Here is a 19,453-nt window from a genome sequence, read left to right as displayed (position 1 = left end):
AAATTCCACACACCCTAGCACAGGGGGGGAAAATACAAAGAATGAAACTCATTTGTGCTGTTTTTTGTATACTCTTCTTACTGCCTTCAGTTGCTTACCCTAAAAAAAAAAAAAATCTTCTGCGCAGCAGAGGAATGTATTTCTACTTTTGAGTATGGTGGACTGCCGTTAATTTGGAGACTAATACCCCCCCCGCGCTCGCACCGAAGGCACCGGAAGAGGCCTCGCCCTCATGCCCTCCGTCGGGACATCCCTGCAGGCCCAGAAGGACTGTTGCCTCATATGTCTGTGCAATGCCCCGCCAACCCTGTCACTTCTACTTCAGGCTGACATACGCAAAACAGAATGGGGAGGGGGGGGGGTTTGGAATGGGGAGGGGGGTTGGGTTAAGTTGAGGGCTTTTTTTTTTTTAACCCCCCTCCCTGCTGTGTCACCAAGGATACCGGAAACACTGCGGTCCTTCTATCTACCTTGCGCCTACCACTCACCCCCAAACCCCCCCCCCCCAAAAAAAACCCATACAGAAACTGAAGAAAGGGCACCAAGCTCTACACTCCATTGACAGAGATAAAAAAAAAAAAGTTCCTCAGTCCCCCTTGGAATGTCACCACTGCCACAAGTTTAAAGTCAGCGGTGTGTGTGTGTGTGTGGGGGGGGGGGGAGTGTCCTGTAAGGAAGGAGGGGGAGCAACAGCAAGGCAAGCTAGGCAAACCCAGCCCGCATTGGCCAACAGGGAGAACTCAACACTCCCCGTTTGACTCACTCGGCCAAGATGTGCTGAAAGGGTGTCAAAGCAAATAAAAATTATACAATGAGTCATGGGCCGTAAAGCAATCGACACAAAACGGTGGATTTTCTGCAGCCCGCTTGGCCACATGGAAGCCTCTCTCATACGTCCCTCTCGACTTGTTTGCGAGGAGGGACCGCAGCTCGGAGTGACCACAAACCAAACCATGAGTCAAACCGAATTCCGAGCGCAACTGATAAACTCGGAGCTGCCAATGCAACGGCATCCAAGACCCCGCTGCAGGATGACGGATCCCAGATCCCGCAGCACGAAAGCAGTCATACTGAGGCATCTTGCTCCAAAAATGTTTTTTATAATGTAGAGCGGGACTCTGCCAATCTGTGATGGGGAGGCAAGATGCTCTGCTTTTTGATTCCCTGTGTGTGTATATATATATATATATATATAAACACGGTAATACGGTTAAAAAAAAAAAAGTGTGTGAAAAGTTGAGGGAGTAGGAGGGGGAGGGCCAATGAGCTGGCCAGGGAGCGGATGGGAGTGTCATGCTGAAACGGTGCTGGGAGGAGCTGCGGATGGTGGGGAGCCGCTGGATGGTGGGGATCTGGTGCGACAGGGCGCAGGAACTGAGAGAGAGAGAGAGAGAGAGAGACAGAGAGAGAGAGAGAGAGAGAGAGAGAGAGGTGGCCGTGCCGGGCGGCAGCCAAACCCAGAGGCTGCTGCCGTGGCACTCGGCCTGCATTCCTCCAGGGAGAATCCCGCTGAACGAAACGGATGACGCTCCGCGTAAGCAGAGGCACGGCGGCGGCAGTGTAGCATAGTGGTTAAGAGGCAGGACTTATAACCAAAAGTCCTGCCACTGGGGCACTGCTGCTGTACACTCAGGAAAGGTACTTAACCCACAATTGCCTCGGTAAATAATCAGCTGTATAAATGGGTAACAATGTAAAAAGAAAAAAAAAAAAAACCTGTAACTGATGTAACTCGCTCTAGATGCTACGAGCGCATCCTAAATGCCAATAATGCAATGTAATGTGAGGGTGGCTGTAAAACACACACAAGCAGCTCCTTTCTTCTCCCCCCAGAAAGTGTGCCTCGGCCCTCTGGGTCCCCGTGCCGGGGCAGAGGGGCCGCTGTCCCACAGGCGGGGAGAACGTGCAGCCGAATCCCATCAGCTGTCTCCACGGGGAGCGGCTGAGGGCCGCGTCCTCATTCCCCCGGCCTTCCCATCCCCGTCCTGGGCAGTAATTGCTCCCTATTTGTGCCAATTAATCTTGTGTTTTCTTTTCTCCTGGGATCCCCCCTTTCCACCCCACCCCGCCCCCCCCCCTGCTGTTGAGAATGTGGTATATGAAGGGGGGGCTTAATCCTTGCCGCAAACTTCCAGACAACTCAGATGGAGGGGGTCACTGCAACTGGAATTGGGGGGGTGGGGGGGGAGTGGGCAGAGGCAAACAGAGGCTGAGGGAAAAACTATTTCTGGCCCTCAACTTAAATTGGCCTTGACTCCCACCTCCGGCCCTATGGCGATGGAAGTGCCATGCCACTTCCTGTGGATATCGTGGGTGTGTGTGTTTGTGTGTCTGTGTGTGCGCATTTGGTACAACTGCTCTAAATATACATTACAGCTGACTCCTACTCCAAATTTAAGGAGCTACATGTGTGCCTTCGCCTCACTTTGGAAGGCTAACGTGAACTTTTTTTTTTGGGGGGGGGGGGGGGGGGGGGTAGCTTGATGTGTGAGCATGTGCTCCAGTGTTTTACAGACAGAGCAGGACAGAGGAGGGCGTCTGTAAGCTTATACGTGTGGCTGCGGGCTGACATATCCATGATCCGTAGCTGCAGTTTATAATGACTGTTTGACACACGCAGGCACATTGCTGGACTCTGGGCATGGGAGGAGCAGGGGAGAAAGGAGGAGCCAGCTGAGGGACGGATGGAGAAAGGAGAGGCTAACACACGATGGATGAAAGACAGAGGAGAGTGATGACAGGGGGACCTGAGGGGAGGACGAGAGACAAAGAGAGAGAGAGAGAGGGAGGAGGAGGGAGCTGGCGGCCACCACATTCCGACACGTCACATTCCAGCTCACATCTGGCTTCAGTGCGCACGCAGAGACACACACACACACACAAACTCATTTACATGCTCACACCCTTTCTTTCTGTTTTTCTCTCTCTCTCTCTCTCTCTCTCTCTATCTCTATCTTTCTCTTCTTCTCTCAAATACACACCCACTGCCGGGGATTCAGGCATCTTGAATTGTTATAAAAACATTGGCAGGGTTACAAGCTCTCCTGCCAGGCCCATGAAATGGAGTTTGACATTGACTTGAAAGTGGATTTTGAGAAAGGGACTGACCGATGAGAACCTGAGTTCACAGGACCCTCCACCTCCAACTCGACGCCCCCCCGCAACCCCCTGTCAGCACAGGGGCAGCAGTCAGCATGACAATCAGAGCGGGGAAAGGTTGCTTAAACCTCTGTGTGGAAGAGGTCCCCCCCCAGAGATTCGGAGCGAGGACCTCAGTTACTTAGCCCCATTGTCTGTTCCCACAACCCACCCCCCTCAGCAAGGGGAAACCTGATCTCGTGTAGGCTCTCTCTCACACACACACCAAAGGGAAGAACGCTGAGTCTGCGCGCGCGTGTGTGTGTGTGTGTGTGTGTGTGTGTGTGTGTGTGTGTGTGTGGTCTGAGTCTCGCCGCTGCAATGAGGACAGGAGATGAGAGAGGCGGGCTCTCTGTCTGCATGTACACCTGTTACACTCTGTCCATGAGGGCAGGTGGGAATGTCTGCCACGCCCACAGAGCCAAATGGAGACAGCTGATTGGCCTGCTGAGCGAGCAGGTAAGCTCATAGAGCAGCGCAGCTTACAGCTGACGTGGCTTTGTGCCTGTGTGCACGTGTTTGAGTAAGAAATGTGTGTTAATTGTGGCTTCATCAACATCTGGCATTGATGAAACCACAATTAAATGTTCTGAAAAATGCATCCCTTTTCTCCGCAGTTTCACTTCTGCTCTCAGACTTACGGGAGGTATATGCAAAAAGAGCATATAGCTGGTATATGCAAACACAGCCTTAGACTGACAGCGAGCGAGTGAGTGAGTGAGTGTGTGTGTGGCTGTATGTGCGTGTGTGTGTGCGTGCGTGAGAGAGAGAGAGAGTATGTGAATGAGTGAGTGAGTGAGCATGTGGCTGTGTGTGTGCGTGCGTGCGTGCGTGTGCGTGGGAGAGAGAGAGAGAGAGAGAGAGTGTGAATGAGTGAGTGAGTGAGTGAGTGAGTGTGTGTGTGTGTGTGTGGCTGTATGTGCGTGTGTGCGTGCGTGCATGCGTGCGTGTGAGAGAGAGAGAGAGAGAGTGTGTGAATGAGTGAGTGAGTGAGCGAGCATGTGGCTGTGTGTGTGCGTGTGTATGTGAGTGTGAATGAGTGAGTGAGTGAGCATGTGGCTGTGTGTGTGCGTGTGTATGTGAGTGTGAGTGAGTGAGTGAGTGAGCATGTGGCTGTGTGTGTGCGTGTGAGCGCGAGTATGAGCGCGTGAGCGTGTGTGGTGGCTGTCACTCACGGTCGAAGTGGCGGTGCCGCTGGGTGAAGGTGCTCTGCAGGTTGGAGCTCAGCTGGCTGACCGGGGCCTTCAGGTCGGAGCGGCTCTGCTGACTCAGCTTCTCCTCCATCTCCACTGTGCAGCAGGTGAATCCCTGCGGACACACCTTCAGGTGGGCACCTGCATCAGGGACACACACACACGCCCAGGTCAGCCAAACGTCCCAGCATCCCGATCGTCAAACCCACAGCATGCTTGTGACACCACCGTTCTGCACACAGCCCGTACAGACGGCCAGTTTCGGATGCTCTACAGGACGTGCCGGCGCCCTCACACCAACCCATGCGCTCACAGAACAAACCTGAGAACCAATAACCTCCCGAGATTCAGTGAGGATTCCGCGTGTCATCCGAGTTGTGAGTGTACACACCGCTGCTGCACAGACCAAAACAAGGTTAAGATCCTGGAAGCATGCACAGACAGGGGCGGGTCTCATTCAGGCAGGTTAAAGCCCTTAAGCGACTTTGTGACAGGCGACTGGTGGCGACCTGCTGTCTCTCCCCCCCGGTTTCTGTCAGACGTAAAGGTCAACTGCAGCGAGACCTCAAGTGATGCTGCCCCCAGTGGCACCAGAAAGGCCCGGCCCCACACCTCCAGCGCTTCCCCAAGTGCTTGGACGTGCGTGAAGAAGGGAGGAAAAAAAAGGTAACGTTTGAATTGGGAGGTGGAGCACGGAGCGGAGCCCGCAGTAAAATTTTGCTTTTTCTGTCTCTTTTTTTCCCCTCAATGCGGCTGATGGAATTTCAGGGGAGAACACAGGAGTTCTTTCACCCCTTCCAGCTCCAGCGGTCCATTCAGCCTCCCCTGCCAACATGGTAAAGCTGGCCACCAAAGACAGCCTACAGAAACAAGATTCTCACTTCTACACACTTCACACTGAAAGTTCTGTCCCTGATGCCTCACCTCAACTCCTACACAATGGAAAACTGCAGCGTCCCCCGATTTTTGTGGTTGCTCTCCGGTCCACCAGGACGGCTGGCTGAAAGTCATCATCAACATGCTAAACTCCTACACTTCCTAAACCCGGGTGAGGTGGAAATCACATTCAGTGTCTTCCTTCACAGGTCTGTAAGTTACTAAGAAATCCACTCAGTGAAAAGCTGAGATGAACAGTCACTTATAACCCGTTATCATGAGACCCGATGACCACCAGCGGCCAATTTCTGAATTCCGACAATCACGATGACACCTACCAACATCCTGCTGTCACACATTCACACACAGAACACAGACAAAAACACGCAAACTCAGACATGGACATACAGGCAAAGACACACAAGTACACAACACATTCACGCACTCTGATACGCAAACTGAGAAACACGCAGACACACCAGTTCACACACTCATCTTTACAGTCAAATGTCCACAAATGAGCACATACAATGTACAAATGTGTACAGAAAAATGCACACACACAGAAACACAGAGACAAAGACAAAGACAAACACACACACGCACACGCACGCATGCACGCACACACACACGCAGAGTGACGCACATACAGTCTCTAATGCCAACAAACCCAGGTTTCTAGGCCCTCTTTCTCTACAGCAGATGTTAATTCCTCCTTTTATGGCTCCACACATGAAGAATGACGTTCAAACCGTTGGCTTGTTTGTTTGTCGTATAACGCCGCCCCACCTTCCTTCCAGGGGGGAGAAGAGAGGGGCAGAATGAAATAACTCCCAGAAACGGGTCAATCCCTCCCTCTCTGCCTCTCTCCCGCCTGCAGAAATCTGAAAGGAATGCTTTGTATGTTATTTCAGCAAGTGGAACATCAGCTTAGGAGAGGCCCGTTCCTCTCTCTCCCGCTTTCTGCGCGTTGAGACCTCCACACCGGGACGCAGTGTCAGCACTCCCCCCCCCCAATATAAACCCAAGCCAAATGACAAGCTGGTCAACTGTCCCCAACACATTCACACAGCACAATAGTGCATTTTGATATGGCATAATCATGAACCACTCAAAGAGAGAAATATATATCCAGATGTACTGCAGCTGCATACTGGAACACCATTATTTCACTCAAACCCCCCAGGTGACCAGCATGCCACCATAATAAGGTACGCTACAGCTCAAAGGAGCACAGACAGAAGTCTGGGGTTTGCATTATAGTTAATCAAATTAGACAAAGTTATGAAAGTCACACAACTATACAAGAATTCAAATCTTGGCACAGAGCTTGCTTAAGCAGTATTAAGGATATAGTAGCAATGGTGTTCATGTCATGCGATCCCACTGTAAAACTGAAGCAGTCACATATGAAACAAATCGTTCATTCTTTCTCTGTACAAATGACCTCAACTGAGGGCTCGAAAGGCAGGCTCATGTCAGGGGTGAAAGGTCAAGGGTCAGCAAATTAGTTCCCTGCTCTACTTTATTCATATGATTAACTTCCTTCCAAAGACCTCTCCTCTAATTTTCTCTTGCTCTCCAAGTTAATTGCACAACCGATTCTAAAAAACGATTCTCTTTCCCACGCTTCCCAATATTACTGAACATCAACAGATTAATGTCAATGTTCAATAACACAAGTGGCGTAATCAAGAGACAATCTATATCCTGCAACAAAATGACAAGAAACAGTAAATATCAAAACAACACAGTGCATTTCCAGGCATATGAAAGCTGTCAAGTTGTGTCTCCACCTACCTAAATTGCTCCCAAAATAAGAAGCTTCCCCTCTCCCCCCGCTCCTACACCTCGAGAACGGAGACTGGAGTCAGGATATAGGGGGTGGTGGGAGAAAGGGCCCAGATTAGACGCTGCAACCCCCCACCACACAGACAGACCCCACAGCCTCGCCTCCAGCATCCCGCAGGCTTAACTGGCGGGGTCGGGGGTTAACAGCCACTCCTCTGAGAAAGGCTGTGACCTCTGACCCCCCTGCGCATTGGCCAGCGGACCTACCACCCACGCACACACTCACACATACACACACACAGTCTCTCTCTCTCTCACACACACACACACACACACACTTCACAAACCCAGACAAAACCATCCCTGAGTGAGAAGAGAAAAATTCCAATAGACTAACCCCCCAAATTAAAAAAAAAAAAAATGCCTTGCGGTTAAGCCTTCACACCTTATTTTAACATTAAGCCCCCCCCCCTCCTTTTCTTCAAATGGTCTCTGCCCAAAAACAATATCAAGCTGCCAAAGCACTAAAGTGAAGGGTGACACGCTGTGCATCATCTCTGCTGCAGCCAGGAGCTGAACCACGCAGATCTAACCCCTTCCAATGTGCCTTCTTTCTAATCTACAGGAAAGCTGAAGATGTCTTTTTTCCTGCATGGAAAGGCTTCTCTCACTGAGTAGTAAGGCCTTTCTGCACAAAGCTCCTACCTACAGAAAGTGTGCCATTTCTACTTTAAGGGAACCTGGAGGTTTTGAAGCGATCATCAATGCCCCACCTAGTCTGTTTTCCAAACCAACGCACTTCATCCGAGCTTGAAATAATTAAGCTGCCTGGGAATAAGGAGGGCGTTTCAGCAGTATTTTTATTAAAACAAAATCGGAGGAAAGTTCTTGGCTTGGGCATACCCAGCAAGGAAGATGAATCCATCAGGCAGATGGCACTTAAAAAGTTGGACCGGTAAATGCTCCCGGGAGATATTAATACTTTTTGACAAACTGGAGAAGTTACTGGACTGAGTAATTCCAGCGGCTTGGGAATTTGAGTAAGGAAAAAAGCCACAAATCAAAATTCTGAAGCGGCCTTTATGTATTCCTTCAGCAAAACCTGATCCTGTCCCAGAGTCTGGTCCTAGCTGCCACATATGCAATGAGCATCCTACCTGAGAAGCAGGTAGTGTTCCTCCAGGTGTGTACAGGTGTGACTGTGTAATGACCACATTACACCTGGAGAGTGACGTCACAACTAACCTGGATAGACTTGAGCCTCAACTACAGCCCCAGTTCCATCTCCCTAATTGGCAGAGCAGAGCAGTACTCCATGAGACCATATCTGGGTAGAACCCATTCACTCGACTGATTGATTCCCGCTCCTAAAACCATTCATCTCTCCACTCCTTGCCCCGAATGTTCCTGCTTCTCCAAGATCACCCACCCCCCCCAACACATGCATAAAGAAAATCATATGAATCTTTACATTCTGAATTATAATGGTGGTCCACTCTGCTCAGTACAGCTGACAATCACCCAGCTGCTCAGATGCACTCAAACCGAAGTAAACAGCTGAGCAAGTGCGCCAAAAATACACGCAGACACGCTCAGAACGTACACATCACTCCGCAGGTTCAGTTCCACGGAGCCATGGATACACACCCCCCCCCCCCCCAACCTCTCGCACCCCCGCCCCTTCCTCACCTCAGTGTGGGCTGTAATTGCTGAGGTGGGAGAGTGGAGCGCCATTTGTTGGGAAACTTTTTCCTTTTCACTCACACTCCACCCCCATCCCACACCCCCTCGCACCCCCCCCCCCCTTTCCAATCACGTCATTAAGCTTGAAGGATTACAGTAGAGGCCTGCAATATACCTAAACAAAATCCAGGATTCATACTGGCAGACCGAGAGACCGGTTCCGGAACATTCCCCCCCGATCTCCCACACCCCCGTCCCCGACCCTCTCGGCATCTCCCCAGTTAAAAATCAAAACCTCCTTAGCGCCGCCGCTGCCAAGCCTTTCATGTCCCTAAATGAAAGAGTGCTATAAAGCAAGAATGAAAAGAAACATTTAAGTCGGTGAATGAGTACATATTTGAATTCTAAATCACAGTAATTATTTCGGTTAGCCGTCTCTAGCCCCGAGCCCCTGCCCCCCCACCCCACGCCACTCCACTCCCTCCCCAGTCTACGCCTCATGTCATGGCTTGCTGATGTGTGTGTGACGTGTCTCTCCAGCATCCCTCTTCCTCCGCCTCTCCCCCAATTTCGGCGTGGCCGGGGGGGGGGGGGTTCTGTGTGACCACGCTCCATCTGCAGTGCGGCTGCACAATCGTGGAGGGCGGCACCCCTGCTGTCCCTTGATCAGCCCCCAGTCACACAGCCCACCCCCAAGATGGCCTCAGCAGGAGGACAAACATCCCCAGGCCTCTTACCCCAGAATACGGCTGAGCTGAGACACTGTGATCCACACAGGAGCAACCCAATGACAGCACGCGCAACACGCACATTCGAGGATATGTTTCTGTCCTGCGATGCTACCAGGCTGGGGCGGCAGTGTAGCATAGTGGTTAAGGAGCAGGAATTGTAACCGAAAGGTTGTCAGTTCGATTCCCTGCTGGGGCCACTGTTGCTGTACCCTTGGGCAAGGTACCTAACCCACAACTACCAAATTACCTAAAATTGTGTAAAAAAAAAAACTAACTGATGTAAGTCACTCTGAATAAGAGCGTCTGCTAAATGCTAATAATGTAATGTAATAATGAAGCTCTGAGGACTTCAGCTAATGCTGACACTGCTTCAGGGCGCGAGGTCTCTATTCTCCTCTCGACAGCAGCTCTCTCCCTGCGAGCACAGGGATGTTCCTCGTACTGAAAGCAGACCTGTCCCTCCAGAGACAGCTGGCCTTCCCTTTCACCCCGTGCCCAAACGTGACACCCCGCTCCCACCTCGTTTTCACCGCGTTCTACATACCGCGACGGGAAACTGGAACATACCGTAACGCCGCTCTGTTACCGGAAACCTCCATTAGGCCCTTCATATGGAGACAATCAGCAGGCGTACCCCCTAACGCCCCCCCCCCCCCCATCACTCTCCCTCTCCTGCTCAACTCCGCTCGCCTTTCTCAAGCTCACTCTCCGGTATCCTGATCGGTATGACAAGTTTACAGCAGTTTTGCCAAAACAATAATGCCTTTCAGATTATTTCAAACCGAGAGCGGGACAGGCTCCGCTGGGAGATGGTGGGAGAGCTTGGTTATTGCCAGGGCTTTCAAAACAGCGGGGTACGTAATGAGAATCGCGCACATGTAAACATGTGAACACAGAGCTCTCTGCCAGCAGCAGCCACGGAGCACCAACACACAGACACACGGAGGGCTCCATATGGGGGAAACGGAGTCCCACGGAGTCCCACGCCCCCTTCCCCTCTCTCCACCATACCTGACAGTGGACACCCTAAGAATGCGACAGTCTGGATGAGCCGAAATTTATTCCTACTGACAACACAGCTTCCTCCATATTTCTTTCTCTAGCAGACTTTTCATTGAGAATAGCCAATGATGAGCCCAGCTTTGACATCATGTTTCCCCAGTACAGAACGTCACACACCGGTGGTGTGTGTGTGTGAAGGCGACACACATCGGTCCCGGTCAGTGGCCTGGCTCCTCTGGCTTACGATTGTTACTACAGAAACAAAACAGCACACGCACAACATCTTCTTCACCGGACGGGGCGGTGCTGGCGCTAATGTTCCACACAGCTGCGATCCCCGGGCCACGCAGCAAGGACACATTCCCTGATTCGCGTTCAAATTGGCGTGACGACGAAAAGAAAAAAAACAACAAACCAAAAACGTGTCAGCGCATTGGAGACGACATGCCGCGCGCCGAACCTACAGTAAATGTTCGCACAGCCCCCTCCCCCTCAGTTCCTCTCCATTCCCAATATAAGCGCCCCCATTAGCAGCGACCCCCCCCCCCCCCCGCACCAGTCCCGCCTGGCACACGCTCTCACACCGCCACACGGCACAGCACCTCCTTTGTGCTGCTTTTCACCCCAAGAGGGCTGTTCTGAGCACATGCACCTGCACACGCAATTCAGCCTGGACCACTTCCGCTGCCCCGGCATTCAAAACGGCCAATGAGCAGAAACGAGCGGGCTACGTGTGAGACCAAAACGCTCGCTTATTTGAAAATCTTGAGGAGCCCTGCTCAATTTCTGGGATCAGTAATGAAACGCGTGTTAATTGACCTATAGAGAAGAGGAAAGAGTTTCACTCCGGCTGGCGTTAGTCGTGAAGGAGAGCGCTTGTCAAAACAGCAGACGGCTCATCGGTGTTATTGTGCCAATCTGAAAGCCTGACAGTAAATCTCTCCAATGAGTCATGCAGTGATTTGAAGCCAAAAAAAAACGCAAGAGTTAAAACATTCAAATATTTGATCAGTGAGCCATAGAATATTCAAATATTGAAACATTTGAAGCGTGCATCTCCATTAGCAACCCCCCCCCCCCCCCCCACACACACACACACACACACACACACACACACACACACACCCGCCCTCCCCTGGGGCTGGCGGTGCATTAACGAGGAAGTGTGTTAATGAGCAGGATATCCCCCGCCGGACGCCCGCGCTGATCCTCGCTGTCGGCGGAAAACCCTTTTCAGCACCGAGCACCCCTGCCAACTCGGGACGGTGTCATTCAGCTGCAGCACTCTCGTCCCGTCTCTCCCTCCCTCTCTCTTTCCCTCCCTCTTCCCATTTCTCTTCCCCTTCCCATCCCTCTCTCCATCTCAGCTTTTATTCTGACTTTGTCTCACGCTCTGTGACTCTCCGCTTCATGACCAGACTTCTCACAGAAACACCCACACCATTTCAACACTCAGCAGTGTGAAACTGAAACAAAATAAACTTTATCTTACTCCTCGTCCTTCGTCCTTACATTACATTTAACAGAAGCTCTTATCCAGAGTGACTTACACTTTTTTTTTTTTACAGTTTCATCCATTCATACAATTAAATATTTACTGAGGCAACTGTGGGTTAAGTACCTTGCCCAAATGCACAGCAGCAGTGCCCCAGCGGGGAAATTAAACTAGCAACTTTTTTGGTTTTGAGTCCTGCTCCTTAACCATCCCTGTGTTTGCTCATACCTCTATTACAATTATTGATGCTGGCGCGTCATGCTAGTGCTTATATAAGCTATTCAACTACGAGGCACTACAATACGCTCGGCTTGTTACTGAGTAATAAATCTATAACCACAGTCCCTGCCATCACATGCCACAGCGATCAGCGCTGCTGCTGCTGCTAACACAGCTGCCGTTTGGACTATGCCTACAATGCACACAGCCATTCCAACAACCACAATCCACAGCTACAACAACTACACCCCGCTCTACCCTCCCCTCTTCCGATTTATATCTGCCTCCTCTTCTTTCCCTTGCGGTTCGGCTTCCCCCCACCACCCCCCCAAATAATCTGACACAGATCATGTGATTCTACTGACCACACCCAGTCACATGACTGCAGGTTCACCTCAGGTATGTCCACTGTTGATGGTTTCTGCTGCTCTGCCAGCTCCAATTAGAATATAATAGGTTTAGATGAGCTCTGTGTAAGATGAACAAACAAGCCACAATCCAGTGTTACCCAGGTGGATTCCCTTCGTAAATCAGATTATTTTACAAAGTCAAAAGTGGAGATTTAAAACTTTATAGAACGGCGTCTGTGGCATGACAAGGAATGGATCTGCGCAGGCGCAAGGTATTGTCGGGAGAGATCACTCTGGCTCACGTTCTCTAAGAGACTTTTTAATCGGTTTAAAAAAAAAAAAAAAAAAAAAAAAACTTTTAACCTTTACACATGAGCGCCGTTTCGAGTGCAAGCGCTTTCAATTTGGAGAGAGAGACATTTTGCAGTTAAGCCGCCCAGCCACAACCTTGGAATGCGTTTGCACACAAAATAACGTTTCCTTAAATAAATCAGGGATTAAAATCGCTCCCTAACACAGCTGTCTAAACACCAAACTGCCAAGGTTTGCTTTTCAGATGGCACTCCGCTGATAAAAAATGGAGACAGAAATATATACATACGCAGCCACAGCAGACTTCATATAAAACTATTTCAGTTCCCAATTTGCTTAAGCGGCAATCCTGGCTCCCTAAATCACCTGGCTGAGACCCATCGGTTCTGCGCTGATCGGCCGTTCAATACTCTGACAGATGAATGGCCGGTGTCCAATACACAGTGCGTACACAGCGCCAATAACCCTCACTGTTCAGCTCATTTCCCTGCCTTGGGACCCTTCAGAACCTGTAAACGGATGTTTCCCCACAGAGGGGAACAAGCTCACTGTTGTTCCACAGTTTGCAGGACAGAGGTAGAACCAGCATGCAGATTTGTCAGGCACCAGATTAGGTCTGTATGCTCTGCTCTTTCTGAAGCTGTGCACAAGCGCAGACCCACAAGCGCCCAAAATCGCACACGGGACCACTCCACTCCACCCACCCGCCCCCGCCAACACCCAACCAGAGTCCATCACCCACTGCTAACCCAGTCAGGGCAGCTGGCCAATCAAAATACTCCATCCAAGAACATTCCAAAATGCTGTCATCCATGAACACTTACCCATAATCCCCAAGGGAGTTTCCACTGCATCGTTTTAGGCCCCTCGTTCTCCCCAACTCCCTCCCTCCCTCCCTCGCCCTCCGTCTCAGTCTTTGTCTCTCCATACAAAAGCTCCCTGCCTGCACCACTTCCCAGGTCAACCCCTCCAGTCCCTCCAGAATGATTTAACCTGTTACCGGACGTTTGAGGGCACAGATGATGACAGCGTACGCTAAATACAAGAACTATGCAATTGTAGCAACTCTTGGGTAAAAAAAAGATGAAGATCCTTTGGTTAGTAAAAGTTTGCCGTAGTCTACATAATGCTCTCCTTACTCTACAATGCCCTTCAAAATGTCAGGCAACAATCCCAACAAATGTTCTGTTATAGTCAGAATTAAAGTCCAGCATTTTCGTAACAGTGGTGAATCAATTTTTTACACAATGTGTAAGACACAAAACACAAACCACAACCCACTGCCACTGGTCCAAACTGGTCTTTTTTTCGGGGGGGGGGGGGGGGTGTTAAAGTAGAACCCAACTAAATTCAGGTGGAAACAATTAACCCCCTCCCAACACACACACACACACATACACACCTTCGGCTCCTGAAGAAGAGAAAACTGCTTTGCACAAAACAGCAGGAGAGGGAAAGAATGAGTTTCTAATTACAATGACTACGCCGGTAGGTAAGCAGACGCATGACGGGCTGGAATGCACTGTTTATTTACCTGGGCGGAAACAGAGGGGAGCGGGAGGGGGGGGACCGACAGAGAGATGGAGAGAGGGCCAGAAAGAGGAGGAGAGCAACAGAGAGGGAGGAAGAAGGAGAAAGGAGAAAGCGGTGAGAGCGAGGTCATGCGGAGTTGGTGAAAACAAGCTGCGGGCCCTAAACCGACTCGCAACGGGCGCCACACCCGCTCCGAGCCGCCAGCGCAGTAACCGTCACCCGCCAGGCAGCCTGGCAACAAGGTAAGAGTTACGGAGCAGAGTTGTGAGGAAGCGGATGGACTCCAGCTAACGCCACAGTGGAGGAGGGTGACGCCGGGGGGGGTCAGAGGGACGTGGCAGGCAGACGTGAGAACCCGCAGGGGTGGCCGCATGCCGGCAACACACAGCTCCCAAATCCTTCCCTCACGCTCCTGTGATTACACAGCATCCTCTGACTGGCGCGTCACCCTACCTGGCCATTTGCTTTGAAGAGACCGTCGGCGGAGGGCAGGGAAAAACATTCTAACATTCCTTCCTGCGTTTGGAACCAGAACCATATCTGGAGCTCATTTCCTTTATTTATTATACAAGGAGGTATCTGATTTTGTCAGCCTGTTTACCTGAATCCAGAATCCTTCTTTATGCTGGTATTTATTTCAACAAGAGAACACAGCTAACACATCTAACCAGTTTTTTTTCAATCCCAAACCGTATACCATTAGATGTGCACATGGCTTTGTTTTCTACATACTGCAGCCCCCTCCATCCTCACCATGAGTTCCACTCAAGGCAGATTATGTGTGCAGGATGTTATCTCACTGATTTGCAGAAGGGGGAAAAATGAACAGAGGCGAGCAAAGTTTCTACAGGCAAGTTACAGCACAGCGCGATTATCACCAGGGAGAAGAAGAGGGGGGGGGGGGGGGGGGGAGAAAAAAAAAACGAAACACAAAAGCCATTCCCAGTGCCTGTCCCTCCCTCTCCCTCTCCTCCGATGCGTTTCAAACCTGCTCTGACTCACGGCACTCGAAAGAAAACACAGACATGAAAGGGACTTTAAAGTTGAAAAACATGCACTTGCTCTTCAGCGCCAAGCGCTTTACCTTGCGCTCCCTATGCCAGCAACGAGCTGAGCTGTCGAGAGGGGAAAGAAAAAAAACATTCAGCAGTTGTCTGGCTGATTGTTACGGGGGTCCTTTCGGCGATTTTCGAAAAAGAGAAAGAAAGGCGAGACGGAATGAGCTCGAAAGAGGACAGAGCGAGATCTCTGACTGTCTGCGGTGGAATGACGAGACAGGAGTAACGCTAACAAGCTAGCACAGGTTCTCTCTCCCCCTCACCCCACCCCAAGTCTCACAAAGATGCCGCTTCTTGTTTTTCCAAGACTGAGGGGGGGGGGGGGGGGGGTGGGGGTGAAGGATGACCGGACACATGCACACAGACAGACAGGCCTTCGTGAAACATTCCAAACATCTGGACCTTTCTCCAGCTGTATTGCCAGTGTTCAGGCATCTGAGCAACACCACTGCCTTCTATCTACACCCACTCCACACCTACGACACATGTGCCTGAGCATCAGAGGTATTTTGCCAGAAGTGGACTGTGTACTTTTTTTATTGTGCAACCTCTCTCAAGCGTTCACAGCGTTTAAACCAAATACATATTGTAGTTGACTTCCAGATACACATTATGTTTTAATGCTTTAACAAACATTAGGAAAGTGTTCTGGCTCTGCCTAGCATCTGTGTACATGTGGCTGTCAGGAAAGCAGTTTGACTCTGTGCAGCTGCCAGACAGCACATAACCACATGTCCTCCGGTTTGCCGGGTGCCTTAAAACTTGAACTTTGAAATGCAGAATATTGCAATAAAGGGCAAATTCGGAGCAAGAATTTCTCATTCTGTCTTTGCCCCTTTAGAAACTGCTGGCATCTCAAACCCAGACTCTCTGCAGAACAGAGATGAACTCCCTTCATTAACAACAGGAGAAAATACCCTCTGTACTGTAGACCGCCCCTCCTGCCAGCAGTTAATCCTGGTCTTGTTGAATAGCCATTTACACCATTTGGTTAATTTAACTAAAAGCTACTTTCCATAGTGCAAGGTCTGTCTAAAGAATTTCGGGGGTGTTTCAAGTAGGTCATACCCAAAATAGCACAATACCCAACACATGCTGGCATACAGAACTGTGGAAGTGCAGGGTGACAAAGAAAGGGATCCCCCATTTAACTAACATTACCCTTATTTCAGACATTTACCATAGTGGTCAGTCTGGAAAAATACTGTGCACCAATCTAGAAAGATCCAGTAAAACAGCTTTGCAATATACTAAACTAAAAATACCACACATGTCCTACACAGGCAGTAAACCCAGATATTTTAAAGTAAAATATTGGTTTCAATATTAAGGAGGATTCTCTACTGTTACAGATGCGGTGTTTGGCTGTGCACTTTCATCTACACATCTGCTGATACAGAAACAGATCTAAGTCCTAAGAATTTTAACTATAAAATATATCCCTTCAGCTTCACAGTGGTGTGGTATGGTACCACCTCCAGGCCAGATCTCTGTTTACACCATCCTAACGCCTCACAGACATGGTGTGAATGGGTCTCCCATGGTACCTGCAGAGGTGGTTTTCACACCAATTACAGAAGGTGGTTGTAGATGTTTTTTAAGTATTCACGCTACAAAAAATGTGAGATACAAGCCAGATGTCATAAATGCCCTCAACTTCAAAGCAGTAATATCATGGAGAGAGACAAATAAATGGGATTGTGTCAATGCTGTGGGCATCCCAGTATGCTCTCTGTTATCTATTACCCTCAAAAAGATATAATATCTGTCTTTTCACCTCTGACTCACAAAACCTCAGGATTATACATATAATTCACGCATTAACAATGGCAGGGCTTCACGTCACCTCGTGACAGCATTCACACATACTACTAAGGGTCGAGAGCTGATTTATTGCAGAGTTCTTTCTTTTCCGTGCAAATGTAGGAACTAATGTGAAGACTCAATGTTTCAGGGGGAAGATGAAGAATGAGAACACAGAAGATTCCCACAGGCAGTATGAGGTCAGACATGAGATCGGGTTTCTGAGTCCTCAAAGCTACAACAGGGTAACAATGAGTGATATACCTGCTGGGGTTACGAAACAGGAGATCAGTGAGGTAAGTGGGAAGAGAACTGCTTTTAGCCAACTGTCAGAAGAAAAGACACTCTTCCAATAGTTTAGTCATTTATGCGTCAAATAAGTCATACTAAACACTGTCAAAAACTGACAGATTGTGAATCTTACATTCTTTGGAGTACTCTGTCACCTTTTTTTCCAACTAAACAATATTATAATGTGCAAATTTGCTATACAGGACACAGAAACTTCTTAAAGACATTTGATGGTTTACAAGCTGTCAGAAATATCAGCTGGCCTGAGAGCACAGTAAGGTTTAGTTCAATAACTTTGCCTTAATTTTGTATTCAGTGTCTTTACTGGTTTTAACAATGACGTAACTGTGTCGGCCAAACTGTGAAAAACTGTGGGAATAACTCAGCTTTTGAGAGTGTTTGTCCATATCAGACATGAGCAGTGAGGTAGAGCTCTGAGGTCGTTTGCTTCCTCTCCAAGTTTGTCCAAACCCCAGCTGGTAGTGCATGTTTAATAGCACGCTCAAAATGAAAACGGGATCAGGTAATTAGGTAGCCGCTTGCGTAAGGCACGCAAAGGAAGGCTGAGCTAAGCGTGGAGCGGAGCCTCATTAGGGGGGTGCCTTGATGTAGGCCATGGGAGTAATTAGCAAGGATTATGGCTCGTCTGGCCCAGACTCAGCACTGGGGATCCAGCCGAAACACACAGGCAAGTCCCTGGCTTTAGTGTCCAGCCCAACAGCCTACAAAGGAGCCTGAGGAGAAAAAAAAAGAACCCTCCCTCCCAAGAAAAAAAAACTGTCTCCTAATTTTTACTGCAATTAACAGTGTTAATTAGCACGATCAGTGACATTTAACGGGCTGTGGGACTTATTAAAAGGGAAGTTTATGTTGCTTTCACACAAGCGATGTGGGAAGAATGGACTTGGCTCAGAGGGTTTGGCCACCACGGTCTCCGTCCCCTTTGGGATTTGATCCAGAGGAGGGCCTCACCGCAAGCCCCCACACAGCTGCCTGTCCAACTCGACGCCGCTAATGAAGACCGACAGACAGTGACACGCACCGTCTCAGATAACACTGCAACAACGGCCAACACCCGGCGCTGACTTCACAAAGGAATCCGGTAGGAGAAAGTAGCCTGACGGGTGGGAGAAAAAAAAAACACGGTAGCGAGCCCTCGAAGCGCCAGTTCTTTAATAATACTTAGCGACGCAACGGCTAAGTGTTAATGTGCGTTGGCACGGCTTCAGACAAAAGTGTTTGCTAGCACCAGCAGTCTGTTTTGCTATTAAAATCATCTGGAATTCCTCCCGTAGCGACACCCTGAAGAGCAGACAGCTGAGGTAGAGAGCAGGGGTTTGGGGGGGGGGGGGTTAGGAGACAGAGAAGGAGGGGTGGAAAGCGAGAGGGGGGGGAAAGGTATGAGTGTTGAAGAACAGGAGTGGAGGACAAGAATGACCAGTATGGGGGGAACATAAAAGAGAGATGCAGACAAAGGCCAGATAAAGAGAAGCCAGGAGTGAATGAGACCCAACAATGTCACTCCAACTTCACTCAGAAGCACATTAGACCCAGCAGATACAGCCTGAACAGGAGAGCGGACCTGACAGACAGCCAAATGTATCAGCTTAGGGGAGAGGAGAAACACAGGGAGCGCGCAGCGGGAAAGGAGGAAGCGTTAACAAGGCATTTCGGCTGCGTCTGTGATCCGGCCTCAGGTGTCGGAAGCCACATGCTCGGGGCCAGGTTTCTTCCCGTCCTGCCGTCAAACTCGACTACTCGGCAACGGCAGGCCCCCCCGAGGAAACGAGGGGAAGACGAGGGCGATCACCGAGAAGCAGCACCGTGCGGCCAGCGTTCGCCGTACGCTGGTTTTCCCCTCCCGCATTAGTCAGGGAGTGAGTCAGGGCATCTGCATGTGTGAGTCACACAGCGTGCATGCACCTTATCATTACATCACATTACTCTCAATTGGCAGATGCTCTTATCCAGAGCGACT

The 19,453-nt window shown here is 49.8% G+C and overlaps 1 protein-coding gene across 1 annotated transcript in view; it reads right to left on the bottom strand.

The window, feature by feature from the left end:
- The window catches only part of LOC118791341 (glypican-4-like), a 35,249-nt gene that overhangs the window by 8,220 nt on the left and 7,576 nt on the right, over nucleotides 1–19,453 (bottom strand). Inside the window, exon 2 of the mRNA XM_036548662.1 lies at nucleotides 4,314–4,472. Coding sequence (XP_036404555.1) covers nucleotides 4,314–4,472 — 159 coding nt within the window. The remainder of the gene's footprint in view (nucleotides 1–4,313; nucleotides 4,473–19,453) is intronic.

The sequence above is a fragment of the Megalops cyprinoides genome, chromosome 16 (assembly GCF_013368585.1).
Source record: "Megalops cyprinoides isolate fMegCyp1 chromosome 16, fMegCyp1.pri, whole genome shotgun sequence".
In the NCBI taxonomy this organism is placed as follows: domain Eukaryota; kingdom Metazoa; phylum Chordata; class Actinopteri; order Elopiformes; family Megalopidae; genus Megalops; species Megalops cyprinoides.
This window is presented reverse-complemented; position numbering and strand designations above follow the sequence as displayed.